Source organism: Pundamilia nyererei, unplaced genomic scaffold (assembly GCF_000239375.1).
Source record: "Pundamilia nyererei isolate P.nyererei 1_Seehausen unplaced genomic scaffold, PunNye1.0 scaffold00002, whole genome shotgun sequence".
NCBI classification, from domain to species: Eukaryota; Metazoa; Chordata; class Actinopteri; order Cichliformes; family Cichlidae; genus Pundamilia; species Pundamilia nyererei.
The window spans coordinates 667,577-687,186 of NW_005187403.1; the positions used below are offsets into that span (position 1 = coordinate 667,577).

The 19,610-nt window shown below is 37.5% G+C and overlaps 2 protein-coding genes across 4 annotated transcripts in view; one reads left to right on the forward strand and one right to left on the reverse strand.

Moving 5' to 3' along the window:
• Positions 1-13,972, reverse strand: part of ptpn11a (protein tyrosine phosphatase non-receptor type 11a) — a 17,369-nt gene extending 3,397 nt beyond the window's left edge. The window contains exons 1-15 of one of the 2 annotated variants that reach the window (XM_005720035.1): positions 13,486-13,972; positions 11,926-12,048; positions 8,129-8,323; positions 7,561-7,753; positions 6,801-6,920; positions 6,554-6,667; positions 5,318-5,414; positions 5,128-5,207; positions 4,759-4,920; positions 3,606-3,737; positions 3,251-3,405; positions 3,105-3,172; positions 1,812-1,963; positions 1,615-1,733; positions 1,422-1,528 (exon numbers count right to left, since the gene is read on the reverse strand). In XM_005720035.1, the coding sequence (XP_005720092.1) occupies positions 1,459-1,528; positions 1,615-1,733; positions 1,812-1,963; positions 3,105-3,172; positions 3,251-3,405; positions 3,606-3,737; positions 4,759-4,920; positions 5,128-5,207; positions 5,318-5,414; positions 6,554-6,667; positions 6,801-6,920; positions 7,561-7,753; positions 8,129-8,323; positions 11,926-12,048; positions 13,486-13,499 (1,794 nt within the window). In that variant the 5' untranslated portion in view covers positions 13,500-13,972 and the 3' untranslated portion in view covers positions 1,422-1,458. Of the gene's footprint in view, positions 1-1,421; positions 1,529-1,614; positions 1,734-1,811; positions 1,964-3,104; positions 3,173-3,250; positions 3,406-3,605; positions 3,738-4,758; positions 4,921-5,109; positions 5,208-5,317; positions 5,415-6,553; positions 6,668-6,800; positions 6,921-7,560; positions 7,754-8,128; positions 8,324-11,925; positions 12,049-13,485 lie in introns of both variants that reach the window. The other variant, XM_013909911.1, reaches the window with a different exon arrangement.
• A 2,729-nt stretch (positions 13,973-16,701) lies between these two features.
• On the forward strand, positions 16,702-18,782 carry tmed2 (transmembrane p24 trafficking protein 2). Of its 2 annotated transcripts, XM_005720037.1 has the most exons (5): positions 16,702-17,076; positions 17,603-17,795; positions 17,927-17,944; positions 18,317-18,424; positions 18,514-18,782. In XM_005720037.1, the coding sequence occupies exons 1-5, from the start codon at positions 16,897-16,899 to the stop codon at positions 18,636-18,638; spliced, it is 624 nt and encodes a 207-aa protein (XP_005720094.1). In that variant the 5' UTR covers positions 16,702-16,896; the 3' UTR covers positions 18,639-18,782. The 2 variants fall into 2 exon arrangements, with proteins under 2 accessions (XP_005720094.1, XP_005720095.1); XM_005720038.1 differs by lacking the exon at positions 17,927-17,944 and having other exon boundaries at positions 16,703-17,076.
• Positions 18,783-19,610: the final 828 nt, after the last annotated feature.

Sequence of the window (19,610 nt, forward strand, 5' to 3'; positions counted from 1 at the left end):
GTGCAAGATGTTATTTATGCACTGAGGATTATTTACATGCATTGTGACAAACTGGCAATTTTCAGTTGTAGCATTTTCATATCAGCACAATCCTGAGGTGAAACATTGGATGGCACTGCTTAAACATTGCTTCTTTTCTCTAGTCAGATATATCAGTCAGTTAAACTAATTATTTGCATTTTAACTCTTAAATGACTGAAAGGGAACACTTAAACATTGAAAATGTACAACTTGTTATTGTTTCATAGGAAATGTGTAGGATCATTTATGCTTCAAGGAAATATTTATGTTTTGAACATTACATACTTTAATTCTATTGCAATTTTCCACTAATCACTGCATTGTAATCCCACTGACAAAAGTCACTTGAATGAATGATGAAAAATTTCTCCTACTGAAAACACTCCTTCCAGGTAAAGTGAATGAATTTTCTGGGATTTTCTTACCTGGAATATTAAACCTGCATCAAGATTAAATTGTAATGTCGTAGTTTTGATGCAGTAGTGATTGGTTAACAGACTAGAACACGATTCAGAGATATCCTGAATTACATGTGGTTTAACAACTGAAAAAACAGAGCAGCATGAACAAACCTACAATTTTCAACAACATTTTGACAAAGCCTATAGCTCAGTTATCCAAAAGCCTTTATCTCTAGGACTGATCTCTGTGAGGACGAACAAGTTGTTAAGTTTTCAGAGGAAGGTGCAGGTTTCTAAAAATGGAATAAAGATCTTGTGGAATGTCTTTGTGCTTAAAATGATTTAAAAACATAGTTAAGAGCATTAGAACATTTAGGTACAGATAACAGAAACAGTGTAGGTATGAGAAAGATAAATGACCCCACTTAATAACTTGATTGCTTGACATTTAATGTACTAACAGTAGGTATGAAAAAATGCAGGAAAGAAAAGAAAAAAGGACTGGCACTTTTCATCTTCCAAATAAGGAAACAGATTACAAGTCTTTAGCAGAAATGGTCAGAGATGTTACATGGATATTTGAGGTGTGCTTACTTAATCACAATGTCAGCTCATGCATTAAGTGACAATAATAATAATAATAATAATAATAATAATTTAAAAAATGTTTTCCATTATTATAATTTAAATTTCCCTTCAGTAAATTTAACCTTCTTCTCAGCTATATATAAACTACAAAAGATTAGAACACAATATTTAATTTTTTTTTAGGTAATCTAAAAAGGTAAAAGTTGTTTTCTCCTTAATTAACAATAACTCTGTATTTAATGCTATAAAGACTGACCTTTATTGTTTTAACTACTGTAGACAACTGTCTTTTTCTAATTCCTTCTCTTTGACAAGCAGAACTGGTTGTATTTTTGTTCTTTAGATCAGCTTCCTCTCATTTAAAGCTACTGTATGTTGACAGTTCTCTCCATATGTTCTTCATGGATTTACCTGGAGCTGATAGAGCACTGGTATCAAAAGGTGAATCTCATCTGAAGCTCTTCTGTTGCTGCATCAGCCCCACATTTTCATACACCCTGGAGCTGTCCTCCCTCATCCTGACAGCAAATACAAATCAACAAGAAACTGTCAATGCTTTCTTTACAAGGGTTTAAATGCCACAGGTCATTTAAGAGGCACTTACTCTGTGCAGGTGGGAGTAGGAATAGGAGTGCAAGGAGGCAGAGGGCTCTGCTCTCCTCCAGTCAGGTCAGACAAAGAGTACTTAATGTTTGTGTACTCACGTCCCTTAATCTTACTTTTCTGTGGAGGAGAAAGCAGATGAATGGTATAAGTGTGAGTAGAAGTGAGGTGAAAAATAAAAAACAAAGTGCTGCGTACCTGCTCTTCTTCTATGCGCCTCTGCAATGTTTCTATGTAGTGCTGTACAGCCATGTAGATGAATCTGTATTGTGCCTCAGTCTGCACCATCCCAGAACGCTGAGAACGAACCATCTGTATGGTCTTCGGCACATCAATGTCACAGTCCACTCCTGCACCAGGAAAAATAAATAAATAATTTAACAAATTTAATGCATTTTGCATAGTCAAAAATAGACTCCAGACTACAGTCCAGATCTTGTCCCAAACACCATTCTTTATAGAGTTTATAAGTCAGGGAAACCAAATATGCACATTTTTGTTGATGACAATGTAATAGCGTAATCTTCAAACAGCTGGTCACTTTTTCAAGAGAACCTGGAAAAGCGCTTCGACGTATTTGAAAATATGAGACATAACAGTCCCCTTATCTCTCAAGGTATCAGCTGACCAGGCACTCATGACATCCAGGCATGAGTGCAGAAACATTTGGACTACATTCTCCAGAAATGATCAAATTATATATATTTTTAATGAAACAACTCGGCAAGCAAAAGGGGAGATACAAGTACTCTGTGGGATTGCATCAGGAAGGTTCATCTTGCATAAAACTCTGCTAATATCAAATATGAGGAGCTACCTGCTGTAGCAACCCTTTGTGACAAGGGAGCAACAAAGCTTAGATTATTTATTCTAAACATCAGTTGTCTCTTATAAGTTTTTGAAGTCTAGTAGAATTTTAAAAACAAAACAAAAAACATGTAATCTGTGTGTGTTTTTTCTTGGATAAGCAGTGAGTTATGTAGACGTGTATAAGACATCATCCTCACACGTCTAGACTCCTGAGTGTTCGTTTCAAGTACTGGCAAGAAACTGGCAAGTATGCAAGCACAAACTGTGTAGTTGCTATTAAGAAGGAACCAATGAAAGAACTGGCCCCAGGCCAAAGTAAGTTTTGACTAGATCAGTGTTAGCCCTAGCCCCTGACTGTGACAGAGGTTAAGGTTGACAGATAAAATAAATTCATGATACAGTGCAGGACAGGTACCATTAAATTAAATACAAAGTTATTTAATTATTTCACCAAATATATACATCTGTCCTCACAATCACACTTAAAATGCTCAGACTCAGAGCAGACATTAATATGTATGCAGCCTGGAACAAAAATCAATTTTGGGGAAAAAAAAAAAAAAAAAAAAGAAAGAAAGAAAGAAAAAGAAATGCATTTACAGACTAAGAAAATATGCAGAAGAAAATATGGAGAATTGTGAGCTTGGTGCTACAGTGGCCACAGAGTGCATGTGTACTCACCTTTTTCTCTGATCACATCTATTAGGATGTCAATCACTATAAAGGTTCCTGTCCGCCCAATCCCTGCACTGAAAAACAAGACTTTGAATAACCATATCTCTTTCATTATCAATGATAAAGTGTTCTGACTGTGGAATTTGAGGTACCTGCAATGTACCGTTATTGGCCCAGCATCCAATATGCTCTCCTGTTTAAGGTTGACCTCTTCTAAGAAGTCAAGTACACCACCTGGGTCAGTGGGGACTCCATGATCTGGCCAGGCCCTAAAGTGGTACTGCCAAACTGTACGTTCTGTGTTGCCCTGAAAAACAACAACAAAAAAATAAGAGTCCATAATCAAAGGGGTTCATGGGATTTGAACAGGTTTTAAATCTGTCATCTTTAGTAATTTTTGGCATTTATTGCAGTTAACTTCAATGATGGATAACAACTTTTTTTTTTTCCCAAAGAATCATCATGTTAGATTTGCACAGTATATTTTCATACAAACAAACAACTTACCTGTCCAACTTTGGAAAGTTTCAGTTCTCTTAAGATGTAGTCATGTGCAGACGTCTCTCTGACATTGCGAACACGCATAGCCCCATACTCCTTCAGCGCTGACACGTCTGGCCAGTATTTCACACACTTACTCTGTTGAAACACAATCACATAGTTGCACATTACATATTCATCAGTAGTAGTAGTAGAACATTTGAAGTTCCTGTGAATGTCGATATTTTCTGTAAATATGTTAAACACATTTTAATTTTTTTAAAGGAAACATACATGCATGCATACATACACACATACATGGAAATCTCACATACTAGAAGTTACTGCTAATATTAGCTAAGATAGCTAGTTATCAGGAAGTTGACTATTTTTGTTTTTTTACTTTTTCCACACTATATCCTTTACTTTGAACTTTTGTATAAAATTTTGAAGTTTTGTAGTTTTTCTTTTTGTATTTGTACATTTTTCTTATTGTGGTTCTAATTGTATTATACTCAACTTTTTGCATGGCATTCTATTCTGTTGTTCCCTTTGGTGCATCTTTATTTTATTTTGTTTACTGTGCTCTATATTCTAATTTTATATTTAACTTATTGAGTCGTTTTACTGTCAAGATATTTTCTCATGGGTTGTGTATGACGTTTTGGCTGCTGTAAAAGGATTTTCCAACTTTTGGGATGGCATCTATCTTGTTTTATCTTAAACACGTCAATTTAGGAGCATTGATAGTGTCTCACAGAAGTTCTTTACCTTTGTTTTTTGGGGGGGGTTGTTTGTTTTTTTAAAGACACTGGGAACTTTTAAGTATATTTTCTAAACATGCAGGGTTAAAGTTGTGATCAGTGCATTTCAGCTTGAACCATGATAAACCTGTCGTGCAGTTTTGGTGCTTTAACTTTAAAGGTAGTTTCAAACTGTTAACAAATTAATAAACATTACTAATTAACTTATTTTTATTTAATAAAATACTAACTCAAGCTTAATGACCTAACAGTTTAGAATTTGTTAACAATGGTGTTTATCCCTGACAATCAACCATATTGTCTGCTTAGATTAATTATTTTAAGAATTTGAGCAGCACACAAAAACGGCACATCTTGAAATAGTATCTTAACCTTTAAGGTAGAATTGCAGTTCCGTGATCAGTCGCTTTGCTTACCTTCCCTCTTTCTACCTCTTTGGTGGTCATGACGATGACTCGAGAGTCCTCCTGAAAAACCATCCTCCAGAAGTCACTGATGGTGTTATGTAGACAGCCCTGAGTGGCAATGTAGCTCTTCTTCACCTTGGTGCCTTGATTACACTTTGAGTCCAAATCCGGCTGCATAAACACACATAAGCATGACACAGTCAGCAACTGAGAAATACAGCAAACAAGAACACAAACTGACTGATCACACAGGCTGATGAATAGCGGCGTGAGTGAAAGTTGACATATGAAGCCATCTACATACTATCACATACATATGCAGTGTGTGCAATGTGTGTCCCAAAGATGACATGAGTTTACCATGACAGTGGATACTACCATGATGATATTGGCGTTGATATAGTCAGAGCCTGGCTCATCTGGGTCCCCGTCTTTCAGCACCACGCGTGTGTGGTCGACTGGAAATGGAAATAAAATCAGTAGTTAGTTGCCTCAAAAATCCCTTCAGGAGGTCCTTGAGCAGTTAAACTGGAGGGTTTTTATAGACAAAAATGAGTGATTTTCTTACAAGGCAGAATGTTCTTGTATCGGTTCTTGTTTTTGTTCTCTGGTCTCTGGCCCTCTTTGCGACTGTAGAGCAACTTGCACTCTTGTTGCTGTAAGGTCTGAATAGGAAAAAAAGAGGAGAGTCACATTTTAAAATGCCATTTCCAACCAAGATTTCTAAAATTTTTAATCACACTTTATCCAGAGATGGTTTTCTGGGGGAAATAACCCAGTAAATGAGCAGTTTCTGAAATACTCTGACATCAACAATCATGCCACATTATGTTAGGTGTCAAGTTATTTGTTAGCCTTAGCAGGCAAGCTGAAGTTAGCCGACACTAGGCATATTTGTTGAGTGAAGCCTTGCGAACACGAGATTTGGCCTTCAGGAGAAAATTATTGTCAACATTAACAGGAAATTCAATACATAGCAAGACTCAAACCCTTAACCTATCGCTCTTCTGGTTAATGTTAGTGAATACAACGATCGCTGATGCAGACAAATCACAAGAAATCGTATATAAACAAATACTATCTTGAGTAGAAAAGGTCAGCTAATTCCAAAGTCTGCCATTTTCAAATTACTTTATTAGCTTACATTACTGTATGTTGCCAGTACAGGCATAAGGTTGCAACTAACTGCAATTTGCTTGCTAACATTATTCCTCCTGAAATCATGTATGGTACGTAGAAAAGCTAATTCGCTAGCTTGCTAAATTATTTCACTGGCTACTGTGATCCATGACACTAATTTACAGTTAATGTCCAACACTATTAATTTTAGTCAGCTGTCAATTTTATAATTAGGGCTCCACGGTGATCCTTATCACAATTATTTGGTTAAATATTAAGATCACAATTACCTATGATTATTCATTGATTATAGTGACACCAAAAAAAATTTATCATGTAAACAGAACCCGGTTTTCACTAACTTCACCTAATTTATGGTTATAAATTTATCTTTGCAGACAAATAATGAAGTCTTTCACTTCATTCACTATAACTCCATGTCTATGCAAGTATGAGGCTTCACAATGGCATAAAAATGCTACAGAAGCTATGTCCATATTTTAAACTGTCTGACCATAAAATAGATATGCATGAAAGCATGAGCAACAGGAGGCAGTTCACTTCACATCCATGTGTTGTTTTTCTTGTGTAATAAAGTTATGACTATTTACTTTCATTTTTAAAGATGTCGATAATACAAAAGTACACGAATAATAAAAATTAACACAAACGTAGGACCACTCACCTCAAATTCTTCCCAGAATCCCTGTTTGACCTTGTCTGTTGCCTCCGCTAGTTTGCTAAGCTCCCTAACTCGACTCTCAATCTCTGCTGCGTTAATACGGGTAGTGTTCAGAGGCTGCAAAGACCAAGAGTCAGAAGACAAACAAATCAGGAAATGTTTCCAATGTTTCTCTTCCTTTACAACTGAACAGATTCTGAGGCAGGTTATATAGGCACAAATGCTTGGGAACACATGAGATGGGTCAAACCTGTTTAAGCTGAAGCACAGTGCCCAGAGTTTCAACCATAGGGTTCTTCTTGTAGTGCTCTACCAAGTCTGTGAGGGAGTCAAACTTCTCCCCTCCACCCACATCATACTTCAGGTCATGCTGAGCAAAAGGACACAGGTACATCAGCAATATAATTAAAAACAGACTAGCCTTATGTTACCAGAATCAAGATACAGATGTCTTTTGTATACAACCAATTCATATCTATGTATACAGTCCTCAAGACCTAGATGAAATTTTACAAGGTATGTTAATTGACTGAATATCTTGTCTTAAAATACTGAGATGTTGTTGCTTTCAGTAATGTGCAAAAACTCTATATTATAGAAAATGAGTGACTGCAACACAACTTCTAGCTTATCCACCTTGGGTAGCAGCAGCTATACCACTGGGTATTATTAAAAAGTATTTTCTAAGAAAGCACTCTGCTTCTGAACTTGAAATTTTCATTAAAAAAAGAAAAAATCTAGGTAATCCATGTCATGATTTTAACCAGCCAAAAGTTAAGAATAATTAAGGGCCAGGGCTAGCTGGTTAGCAAGGCTTTAAAAAAAAAAAAAAGTCAACTAATAAATCTGCTACCCTTGGAAAGATGGAAAAGGATAAACTAAATTTCTAAATATACTTGGGTGGCTGCTGGTATACCTGCATGCTACATGATGCACAGAATTCAGACAAACTAAGAGGCAGAGTTTAGGTGTGGAAAACACATGGAGTGTGTACAAAATCTGGATCTTACCTGGCAGCGGATCATGACATGAGTGACTTTAGGTTTACTGTCACTGCTGTCTGTTTTGTCATCTCCAGTACGGACCGATAGAACAAAATCTCCCGGATGGCTCTGGCTCTCCCTCACCAGGAAACTGCCATTCTTGCCTTTCTCAGTGAGCAACTTCTCAGCCTCCCTGCCCGACAGGTGTCCGTGGAACCATCTGCAATGGGAAAATATGAAGGTAGTAGAATATATCACGTAACAGAGATGTGCTCTCATATTATGTAAACTGCAAGATCTGCCTTAGTTAACTTGAAGCAAGCACAGCTTATCAAAGATAAAAGACATAACATTAAAATCTGAAGCTTATAGTTCTTACTTACTGTTTAAGTGTGAATTGAACTGGCAACTATAGTGTTATCAAATAGTTTAAAAAAAAAACAAAAACAACAACACCTGTGTCCAAAATGGTCTTATGTAAATTTAATATACAAAATATACAAGGTGTTCAGAAATTATTGACAACTCATTTGGAGTTTGTTTTTTTTTAGAACTTTTCTGCCACAACAAATATTACATGAACATTAACACTTACCTCTCTGAGGTGGGATCTGCACAGTTGAGTGGATACTTCAGCTCAATAACATCACCGTTTTTCTCTTTCAGTTGTCCATGATGTTCCATGTAATACTGCACCAGCTCTGCAAGTGTGGCAAACTTCTCCCCGCCATAAAGGTCGTAGTAATCTCCTGTGTTCTGGATCTTAATATGGGTGACTGCTCCATTTCGCCTGCAGAACAGCACAAACATTTATGTTACTATCACATGAAAGATCATCATCAGGTTACAAATGTAGGAACAACTGGCCTATGATCCATTTTTTCCTCATATTTTGAGCTCAGATACAAGCTAAACAGCCAAAATATTATGTTACATATTATAAGTTATATTATAAGTCATAAAATTTGCAGAATTTTTCAGCGTGTTTTTCTCTAATTATTTTAGTTCTACCACCATGTTCTGTCCATTTTTGTACACACAAAACTGGTCTGTTTTTCACTCTTCACTGCTCTCTTCTGTCTTCAATTATATGACTGAATATTTTATTTTAAAAAATAGCTTTAATAATCAGTTTTGGGGAAAGGGTTAGGGAGGGTTAAAAAATAAAATAAAAATGAGCACCATTAGCTCCAGTTATGTGAAAAGAAAACATAACTGGAGCTAATGGTGAGTTATGCCACAACAAGCTGATGGAGGACTTCCATGACGCACTCAGCACCTTACTCATCACTCACTACTACTGCATTCAAATCATTACTAATTATTAAACTCTTAATCTTTCTCCCATATGTGTCTTTTGTTCCATTTCCCTCTGCACTCTTCTTTCCCCTCACTCACAAATGATCGTGGCAGGTGGATGTTTTCACCCTACAATATAAAATGCCATGAGGTAGGTGTTCTTGTGAATTGGCACTAGATAAATGAAATTGAATTCATTTAATTTAATTTGAATTAATTTAATTTTAAAAAATGTATAAACAGAAGATGATTACTTTGCAAAAAGTTGCAGACAGGATATAAACTGCCTCTTAGCTCTTGAATCACAGAAGTTACATTAAGCTGTAACTTGATAACAAACAGGATGAACCTACAAATGACAGTGTTGTGAGTGTCAGCTTTAAGAGGAGATGGCGTCATGAAAGTACAGAAAGCTATAGGCAATCAATCTGACCATGATTAATCCCCAAGATTAAGATGTTCACAGTATTTCTCACTTGTGAAAATTAGTTCTTTTGATCTGACAAAACAAGATTTTATGACATTTTTCAGATGAAGTAATTCATTGGATCTCAATCAATCAGGACATTAGGTGATAATGAAAACTACTCTATGGAGGTACTCTGTGCCTCCAGCTTTCGTCTTTCAAACAGAACACAAAATTTTATACTGTCACCAACTTTAGGAAACTGTTACAGGCACGACATTATATTAACTGAACTGAAACAACCCTTAGGTTTGTTTCTGTTCCAGCCCTTCTGATGCAGAGCGAGAAATGATACAAAATTAGCAAAGTGATAATCAGTTTAACACTGTGTAACATGTACCACTAACACCATAGGTATCATTTCTATTGGCATATGTTTTTTGGTGATACAAACCAGACTAACTGTTGAGTAATTATAGGTGACTGCCATCAACACAGAAAATAGAAAAAAGGAGAACTTGTGTCAGATATGCGGCTCAATAACTGTCAGTGACTTAGTTTAAAATAAATAAATAAATTTTTTTAAAAAGGACAAGACACGCTGATTTAAACTAGCGTCCTTGTGGAAATGTCAGTTTCCACACGAGAAGCATGATTTGTTTTGTTTCCATAGGAAGTAAATATGGTGCAAGATGAGAGACCGTACAGATGAAATATGTGGCTGTTTCAAAAATAACACTGGCTACATCAGCCAAACTGACTTAATGATACTTTATCTTGAAATAGAATTTATGACTTGACAGGCCTCAAGAGAAAAATACAAAGTTGTTTGGGTTTTTTGCATCAGCAAACACTGGTCTTGCCTTCTTCAGATAATACTGGATTTCTCACTATCGTCCAAAATTGTAAAGGAAAGACAACAATTTAATAGTCCAATTATGCTGCAAGGGACAGAACATAAAGAACTAATACAGCTCTGTTCTAGGATGCCCTCTGGACCCAGTGGAGGTGGTGAGTGACAGGAGAACGGCGGCTAAGCTGTCATCCCTGTTGGACAACATCTCCCACCCCATGCAGCAGACTGTGACAGCACTGAGCAGCTCCTTCAGTGGGAGACTGCGGCACCCACGGTGTGGGACGGAGAGATTTCGCAGGTCTTTCCTCCTAATTTTTGCGTCATAACTTTTGCACTGTCCACTTCCTGCTGTGACAAAACAAATTTCCCACGTGTGGGACTAATAAAGGTTATCTTATCTTATCTTATCTTATCTTATCATGTTATTACTTAAACAATTCCCTCTTCACACACCAAGCAAAGCTATTACTCTTTTCCAGTCATGTTTGTGTCCACCTGTTAAATATAAGTCTAATATTTACTCTCAGGCTTGCTCTGCACCAGCTCCTAAGTGAACCATCTGGCCATTAAGCTGCTAGATGTAGATGTGCTAGTTTCCAACTTTGACTGCTTGTTAGTTTAGTGCTGGGTACCTAATGTGCTGCAGGGGTTTATCTGTGCTTGTTCACTCAAAACACCTGCCTGCTGCTCCTGGAAACGAATGTGATGTGGGCAGAGCGTGGAAAACAGACAATTATACTGAATAGACTAAAACATCCTACAGAACTGAGGGATAATTCTCTGTGGATTTATCAAAACCTAATTCAAGTTCCACAGTCTTTTGACTAACTGTTACTGCTGAAATACTGATTAGTCCAATAGATTAGTCAAATAGAACCACGAATGTGGTTCTATTTGACCACGAATGTGGTTCTATTTGAAAGCAAAGTAGGTAGGATAATTTTGCTGTGAAACTACACTGTCCTACAAAAAGTGTGTCTTAAATCTTGCTTTATGCAGATCATAAAACAGAAGAATCCAGTAAATTATTTCACTCTTGCAAAATTTTAGTTTAAAAAAAAAAAAAAGAGAGAATAAAGAGAAAGAGATAATAAAAAGAGATAATATATGTAAAGTGAAAATTAAACAATTTGTTGCTCATTCAATCCATTTATATTTTCTCTTCCAGTCGAAGGGATAATGCTGTATAACTCCTGTCTTTTGAAAGTCCTTCAGCATCTGTGACCAAGCCACAAAAAAAAAAAGTAAGAAAAAATATTAGGAAAAACCTAAAGGCTGGCAATACTGAAATGTCCAACCATTCAAAATTTACTTTGATCACCTTAACAGAGCTCATAGTCTTTCTCAAGTTGATTTGTAAAAATTATTTATAAAGTGCAAAAGCACATTTTATTAAAACAGCAGAACAATCACAGTTCATCCATTGCTTCCTGTATTGTAATGGTTTTTAAAACTCTTAATGCACACCACAGGGATAGCCAAAATATCAAAGCAAACCTCTGTAAAGTTGACTGACAGTCAACTTTGTATGTTCCTTGTTTCCTTACTTGTCTCACAAGCAAGAATGTTTTGTTTTATTTTTATTTTAATCTAACTTGTAAAAGGGTAATGCAAAACAATTCTTCTGTTATAAAGTCAAAGAAAGGCATCCAGATCATTAAAAGGGAGGGGGAGAAAAAAAAAAAAAAAAAAACATTGGATCAGCAGACAGATTATTCAATGTCCAAATGTTTGCTCCAGTAACACTGTTTAGTTTTCACAATCCCACAGTACACTAGGGATGCACCTCTGGAGTATGGTGCTTTGTACAAACATGTGTAACGTCACTTACCGTACTGAGAGCGTGAAGTCTCCTGGATTGCTTTTACTGGGTCTGGCTAAAAAGCTCCCGTCCACTCCACGAGTCAGCAGGAGGTTTTCAGCCTCCACACCTGTGATGTTGGGGTGAAACCACCTAAAAGAGGACAAGTAAAATAACAATTTAGACTTACTGTTAAGTACATGCGTTTAATTTTTACTCATTATATAGTGCATTGTGTGAACTTTTTGCCAAAAATCCATACATTGCACAACAACAGCATGACATAACTCAGAGTGGATGGTCAATTATAGTACTAAGAGGTGTTCAAAATTATGAATTAACTGCTTAAAACTTGATTATTTGCAATTTTCAATCCACTATTCAGAGACAGTATTATCAAAGTTCTTCTAAAAGCATGTAGTTTCATCTCCACTCACTTATCTGGGCATTTTGAAGTATCAACCAAGTTTAATTTTAATGGTCACCTGGACATGAAAGTTAAATCTGATTAAAACAGCTTAAATGTGTCAATGACTTACACATTAATGAGGATTTCAAAAGGCCACTGGGGAAGTTATACTCCAATCACCATCCTTGCTGTTAAAAATTTCTTGCCTAGATTTCAATAAAGGATTCCTTTGAGAGTCTTGTCTCTCTCTTATAATGTTTCTGGTATTATTGCACAGGATGCTTGCTGACAATGAGACTCATTTGGAACCAAGGGTAAAAAAGAGCCACACTGTCTCTGTCTTTCTTCACTTCCTCTCTATCCAACTCTGTATATTCCAGTAAAGACATTCAGAGGCTGACTGCGCTCTTTCTACAAGTTGCCACCCTGCACTCCCCCGAAAAGACTGCCTGCCTGTTTCACTCATGCGTCCATTGTGGTCATCTCCTGCCTCTGCCTCCCTGTGAATATTATTTTCATCTTTTGCCTCTCGTCTGTACAAGAAGTCTGTGTTCTGTGCACCATCTATGTGAAATATATTTATTCCACTCGCTAACGATGACTTTTTAACGCGTTACATTTATTACCTAAGGAATTTAATTTACTTAAAATGTTGAAACTGCTATGACTTCTTCCTACTCTGCACATATCTACAACGTCAAAGTACTTCATTTCCGTTTTTCTGATGCACTCTCTGCAGTTTTCCCGTTTTCTCGTTAATTTTTGTACCAATATGGGGTGTCTTATGCTCAGTTATTTGTAAATACAGCTGGTTTGACTTGGACAGCAGCTCAAACCATAACAAATCAATCCAGTAAGATGCATCTGTTAACAGCAGCTGTAGCAGAGTTGGTTAACTTGAACTTTATCTATTAGTAACTACAGTTTGTGGACAGCTTAGCTTTGTATGTTCTGTACAAATGTTACAGCGCTGTTTACTTAACAAGTTGAGACTGCCTTAAGTTGCCGGTGTAACGCTAAATGAAGCAGCCCTACACCACCTATTTCTATTTCCAGAAACGTCGGAACTCTCATTGACTGTCTACCGACATACCAAGATCCAAACAGCTGAGTTCACTTAAAGTTAGCAGACTCAGCTAGCATTATCAGCAGACATTGTTTTCCAGACAGCCCCCGCTTACCTCCGAGATGTCATTTTTTTCGTTCCTCACTTCCTCGCTGGCAGTTAGCAGTAGCTTTAATTAGCTGGCTAACGTTTCCCACCGTTAAAGCTTCAGTTACAGTATAAAGTGCTTCATTGGTTCACATCCGGTCAAAACGGGCACCTTAAATGTAGTTAAGCATCGACACCAATTTTTTTTATAGCGCCCGTTACAAAAAAAATGTCTCTAGGCCTCGGCCCCGGAGACTTCACAGCAAGTCGATTATTGGACGTCACCAAACCTGCGACAAAACAGAGGGTGTAATGGATTTTTTCACCCTGGGCGTCCGTCTCTCGTGGTCGCTTTAACCCGCTTAAATAAAAGCTACAGATCTCAGTCCGTCCGGTAAACGGCGTCAGATAAATTAAAGAGCCAGATCACTTTCACTCAGCGCATGCTCTTTAAAGGTTTTTTTACGATACAGCGGCGAAAGCGGTAAACGACGAAGAACGTCTGCGAAGGCTTCTCGAACAGTTCGTTGACTGTCTGTACTCACGGCAAAGGGAGATAAATTACATTTCATATGTTATTTGTGACGTAATTAGATGCGCTACCATTTTAAAAATGATATTATTAAACTTTCGTAATGTTTTGTTGTGGCGTCTAGGGTTATTAGAAACGCGTAGAAATAAATACAGATAAAAAATTAGTATAACAATTTCTTTTCTATTTGAACATTTACTTGCAATCTTTGAGCTATCTAATATTTGTCATTTGCTTTGTAAGCAAAATCATATAAAATATTTCACATAAAACAGACTAACTTAGGAGAAAGTCAAGTGGTGATGTAAGTAACTTTATCACTGAAGCATTGTACTCTTTTCCCCAAAATAGTACATCCATAAGACTGGTGAAAATGCATCTTGCTTTTAAATCCTTTTATTTATATTTGATCCAACAAATATAAATATTTGGACAAACCCATTAAAACCTTGGCCAACATTCAAGTCATGATTGAAGAGATTTCAACCTTTCAAACAGGGTGCTGGTGTAAAATGCTAATATTGGCCATAGACAAAGGAAAAGAAGAGGAGGAGGGTGTGTTATGAGGCAATGAGAGCGTAGGAAAGACAGAAGTCTGGGGGTTAAAGTTGGCAGTATAAATATATTGTGGTAGATATATTGTTTATGCAGGAGACCAGATGGAAGGAAAGCAAGGCCAGGAGTATTGGAGGTGGATTCAAGCTGCTCTACCATGGTGTAGATAGAAAGAGGAGTGGAGTAGGGGTAAGGAAGAGTATGTGAACAGTGTTGTGGAGGTGAAAAGTGTCAGGCAGGAACATGAGTCCGAAGCTGGAAATCGAATGGTCGATGTTGAATGTTGTCAGTGCGCATGCAACACAGGCTGGATGTCAATTAGAAAAGAAAGACAAATTCTGGGGTAAGTTGAGTAAGTTAGATGAAGCAATAATGTCACCGTGATCATTATTGTGATTGGTGCAAAATTCTATGGACATGTAGACAAAGGGAACAGAGGTATTTAGTGGGTAAGGTGTTAGAGAAATGCAGAGGGACGGATAATAGTACATTCTGCGAAAAGGATGAAAATGTCTGTACTAAACATGTACTTTAAGAAGAGGGAAGAACACAGGGTGACATAAGAGATGAGGAAGGTGCACACAGAGGGTCCACATCTTATGCAAAATGTGCAATCTGAAAGATATAGGAGACTGAAAGGTGGTGTCAGAGGAGAATGTCGCTAAACAGCATCAGATGGTTGTCTGTAGGATGCCTTTGTACATTAAGAAGAGGAAGCGAGTGAAGGCAGAGGCAAGGAGTAAGTGAAAGAAGTTGAAGAAAGAAGAATGTTGCACAGAGTTCAGGAAGAAGTTGAGGCATGCTCTGGGTGGAAGGAAAGAGTTACCCGATGACTGGGAAAGTACAGCTTTAGTGCTGACACTGGTGTTTGGTGTATCCTCTGGACACAACCGGGTAAAGCAGACCTGGTGGTGAAATGATGAAGTACAAGAAACTATTGAAATGAAGAGGTTAGTAAAGAAGGAGTGACATATTTAGGAGATGAAAAAAATAGACAGGAAGGCTAGGAATACAGCAACGAGAGAGGTGGCAAAGAAAAAGGAATGTAGTGTGTTGTAAGTGACGCTAGAAATTAAGGAAGGAGAAAAGGACTTTTGCTGATTGGCTAAACAGAGAAATTGAAATGGAAAGTATATGCTGCAGGTTAGAGTGGTTAACCATAGAAATGAAAATGTGCTAACAATAGAAGAGAGTGTGTTAAGATGATGGAAGGAGCACTTTGAGGTGCTGATAATGCCAGAAAATGAGGACGATAGGAAAACAGATGGAGAAAAGTTAGTGAATCACAAAGAGTGGAGGATTAATAAGGAGGAAGTGAGGGCAGCAATGAAGAGGATGAAGAGTGCAAACCCAGTTTATCCAGATGACACACCTGTGAAGGCATAGAGATGTCTAGGAGAGACGTGTTCCAGGAGGTTGTGCTAAACAGTCTTTTGGTTCAAACTGTTTAATGTAATGTTGTAGAGTGACAGGAAACCTGAGGAATGGAGAAGAATCAAAATACTTTATTAAGCTGAGGGGAAATTATTTGGTCACTGTCACTCCAAGACAGTAAGAACAGTAACTTACTAAACTGAATTAAATAATACAAAATATTATAACGTTACAAATCTAACAAAAAAGTATTCAAGTCTGTCACTCATGCCACACTACAAAAAAGTCTTACAGTGATGCACTGTGTCTTCAAGCAGTATTATCTTCAAGTAGAGTTTTGAACTGCTATGCAACATTAATAAATTACTATTATCATTATTATTGTTGTTATTGCAAAATGCTGTCAACTGATATCAATTGTTTTCATAATCGTGTACTATTACTTAGATGACTTGGTGCTGTTGTTTAGGATATTTTGTTATTATATTCTTATTATATATTTGTATAAACATATGTATTTTACTCATTAAATTAGTGCATTTTCACTTATGTTCGTTTGATTTGATTTTTTTATAAATCAATAAATAAAAGTATTTACATTCAGTGTAAAAACACAAATTATAGTAAACTAAAGAACATGAGTCTTTAAGTATTCGCGTTGCACATAAGGAGTCTTTACGGGGTTGACTTTGGCAAGTTTACATAGACTTAAGGGACTTCTTCCAATAACAAATGAGAAAACGAAAAGTTGCCTTTCACTTCCTTTTCAGTGTGTGTCACGTATCCTCGGAGGTTTGGCCCTCGCAGGTACCCGTGCAGTAAGCCCGTACGTGGCAGTCTGAGAGCAGCACAGAGTAGCCGAGCTTGTTGCGGCTCCTCTCCTGCAACAGTCCACTCACACAAACTGGATATACAGTAGCGAGGAAATTTTTTATACCGTCAGATTTATTTTTACGCTTTCCACACAACCACTGAAACATGTTTACCTTGTCGGAGCTAGTTGTCTTGCTGGCCGTCCTGTCGGCCACTGCTTCTGGCTACTTCGTTAGCATAGACGCCCATGCCGAGGAGTGCTTCTACGAGCGGGTCAACTCCGGCACCAAGATGGGCCTCATGTTTGAAGTGGCCGAAGGAGGCTTCCTGGACATCGACGTCGAGGTGAGATGTTTCATTCGGATAGCAAAAGAGTCACCTAACGCGAGGCAGGATGTACTTGTAAATCATAAAATGCAATGCAACACAAGGCCTGTGCTAATGCTAGCTATTAGCCGGTACCGTTTGGTAAAACTAGTTGGGTGCAAAGCAGGTGTAAAGGATTTAACATACAGTTGAATGGAAAACGTTAGAATTTACATCTTACAGAGTTGCTTTTTTTAGTTTCCCGCTAAGAGCTGCTCCATAATGATGATTAAATTACCCATTATGATATAGGAAGTGCAGCATTAGCATTGTTTCTAAGTTGCTAATTATGTAGCTAATACGATTATTGATTATTGAATAGTTAATGCGCTGTAGACGTTGTAGGATTTGTTTATTTTCGCTAGTTTTAAGCAGAAAATCTAGCTATTTCTGCAGACAGTCTGACTTAGTTTCTGCCATATGTTTCCTAAAGCACATCATGCCCGTCATGTTATTCTCCAGTCATGCAGCAATGTCAGTTATTCAGAAATTCTTCTATCTCCAGATAACAGGACCTGACGGTAAGCAAATTTACAAAGGGGACAGAGAGTCCAGTGGGAAATACTCGGTGGCAGCGCACATGGATGGAACCTACAAGTTCTGCTTCAGCAACAAGATGTCAACCATGACACCCAAGATTGTCATGTTCACCATTGATATCGGAGAGGCTCCCAAAGGCCAGGATATGGAGACAGAAGGTACACAGTGGGGATTTATGTAGTTTAACCGCAACTCTTTTTATTCCCGTTGCTTTTAAAATGATTGTTCCTTTTATTAATTTCTTATTTTTTGACTTTATTATGTGGATTCACTGTTTCCCTCTTCGTAGGTGGTGACAGCTGGGATGGTAGGGCACAGCAGGCTTTGACTAAACTACTGTTGTGAAATAAATTTTTGAGCTTGTGATGCACTGCAGTCTTCTCTAACCAGAGTTGCTTCTGTAGTAAAAACTAATTATGCATACATAAGACAGACGTGGTGATGTTTGCGAATGATTTGACTTGTTGCACATGTTGAGAACATGTATGAAGTATAAATGTCTCTGATAATGGGACAGCACTGGCAGATACATGCATCACAGGTGTGAAAAGGATATGCACATCTTGCATGTTTTTGTTGTTGTTTGTTTTTGGGGTTTTCTTTTTCAAATGGGGGTAGCAGGGTTCCTTACCACTGTGTTGTGACTCATCACTGACAAGTCACTTTTCTCTTGTTTCAGCCCACCAAAATAAGCTGGAGGAGATGATCAACGAGCTGGCAGTTGCCATGACAGCCGTGAAGCACGAGCAGGAGTACATGGAGGTCCGTGAGAGGATACACAGAGCAAGTAAGAGCTTTTACATTAAGTCCAATAACCATTGTAATCATAAGTGTAAATAAATCTTTATAATTGTTCTCCTCTTCTTCTCCATCCAGTCAATGACAACACAAACAGCAGAGTGGTCCTGTGGTCATTCTTTGAAGCTCTGGTTCTGGTGGCAATGACACTCGGACAGATTTACTACCTGAAGCGATTTTTCGAAGTGCGGCGAGTGGTGTAGTGCTATTCAAATGATACTCCTCTGTGTCCTCCACTGTACTTTTTTGTTTTGTTTTGTTTTTCCCCTCCAACACCAAGACAGTTATTTACACTGTGGAAATGAGAGTGGCAGTTTTGAGTAAAGCCTACATGTGATTGGATCTCAGAGGTTTTGTTCTCTTGTTATCTGTTTGGTTTCTTCTTTATAAATGTAATTTATGTTTGGAACGAATGGCCAAAAGATTGTGGGATAAATTTCAGTTTATTAGTTTTTCTTTTTAACAGATCTGTTTAATTACAGTTAGTACAGCTGTTTCCTGTGCAAATGACTGTAAGGCTCAGTGTCCGCAGTCAAATGAAAGACTTAAAATTGCACATGAATGGACAGGTACCGGTATGTGTGGCGTCAGAGTGGAATGTTGCCTATATTAAGTTTGAAATGGGAACCGTTTTGAAATGATAAAAATGGCACATCTGAAAACATCATTGCATTAGTTTAGTGTCTGAGATAGGAAAAGTTTGATTTCAGGTGTCAAAGCCAAGTCAGACTGGCAGATACTGCCAATGTGTTAATTCTCAAAAACCACAAATTGCACTCCCGATGAACTTGTCTAGCTATCTGAAAAAATGTACATTGCAGCTGGTCTTTAAGAGAAACTATACAGCTTCTAACACTGTCTATTGATTCATAGCGATTTGTGGCACAGGTGGGTGGACATCTTTTCCAGGGGAAATTGTGTGGCTCACTCCCCACATAGTTCAGAAATAGAATTCGACAGGGAAGTCTTTTGTGTTGCCATAAACTAACATTTATGATTTTCAAACTCTTGGATTTTAAAAAGTTTGGCCTGGCTGTAAGATCATAAAAAGCAGAGGCAGGGTTGAATTTTAACTGAAATATTTGGGGTGCCTCTCAAAGTATAGAGGAATACTGAAATCCATGTTACATGTTGATTTGGGTGGGTTGGGTAGGTAGGGGGTTTAAACACTTGAC

Bases quoted from the DNA above. Each gene is read 5' to 3' on its own strand.
- tmed2 (XM_005720037.1), top strand. From the start codon at position 16,897: ATGTTTACCTTGTCGGAGCTAGTTGTCTTGCTGGCCGTCCTGTCGGCC. The intron at 17,077-17,602 runs GTGAGATGTTTC...TTCTATCTCCAG, and splicing joins TCCTGGACATCGACGTCGAG to ATAACAGGACCTGACGGTAA. The intron at 18,425-18,513 runs GTAAGAGCTTTT...TTCTCCATCCAG, and splicing joins TGAGAGGATACACAGAGCAA to TCAATGACAACACAAACAGC.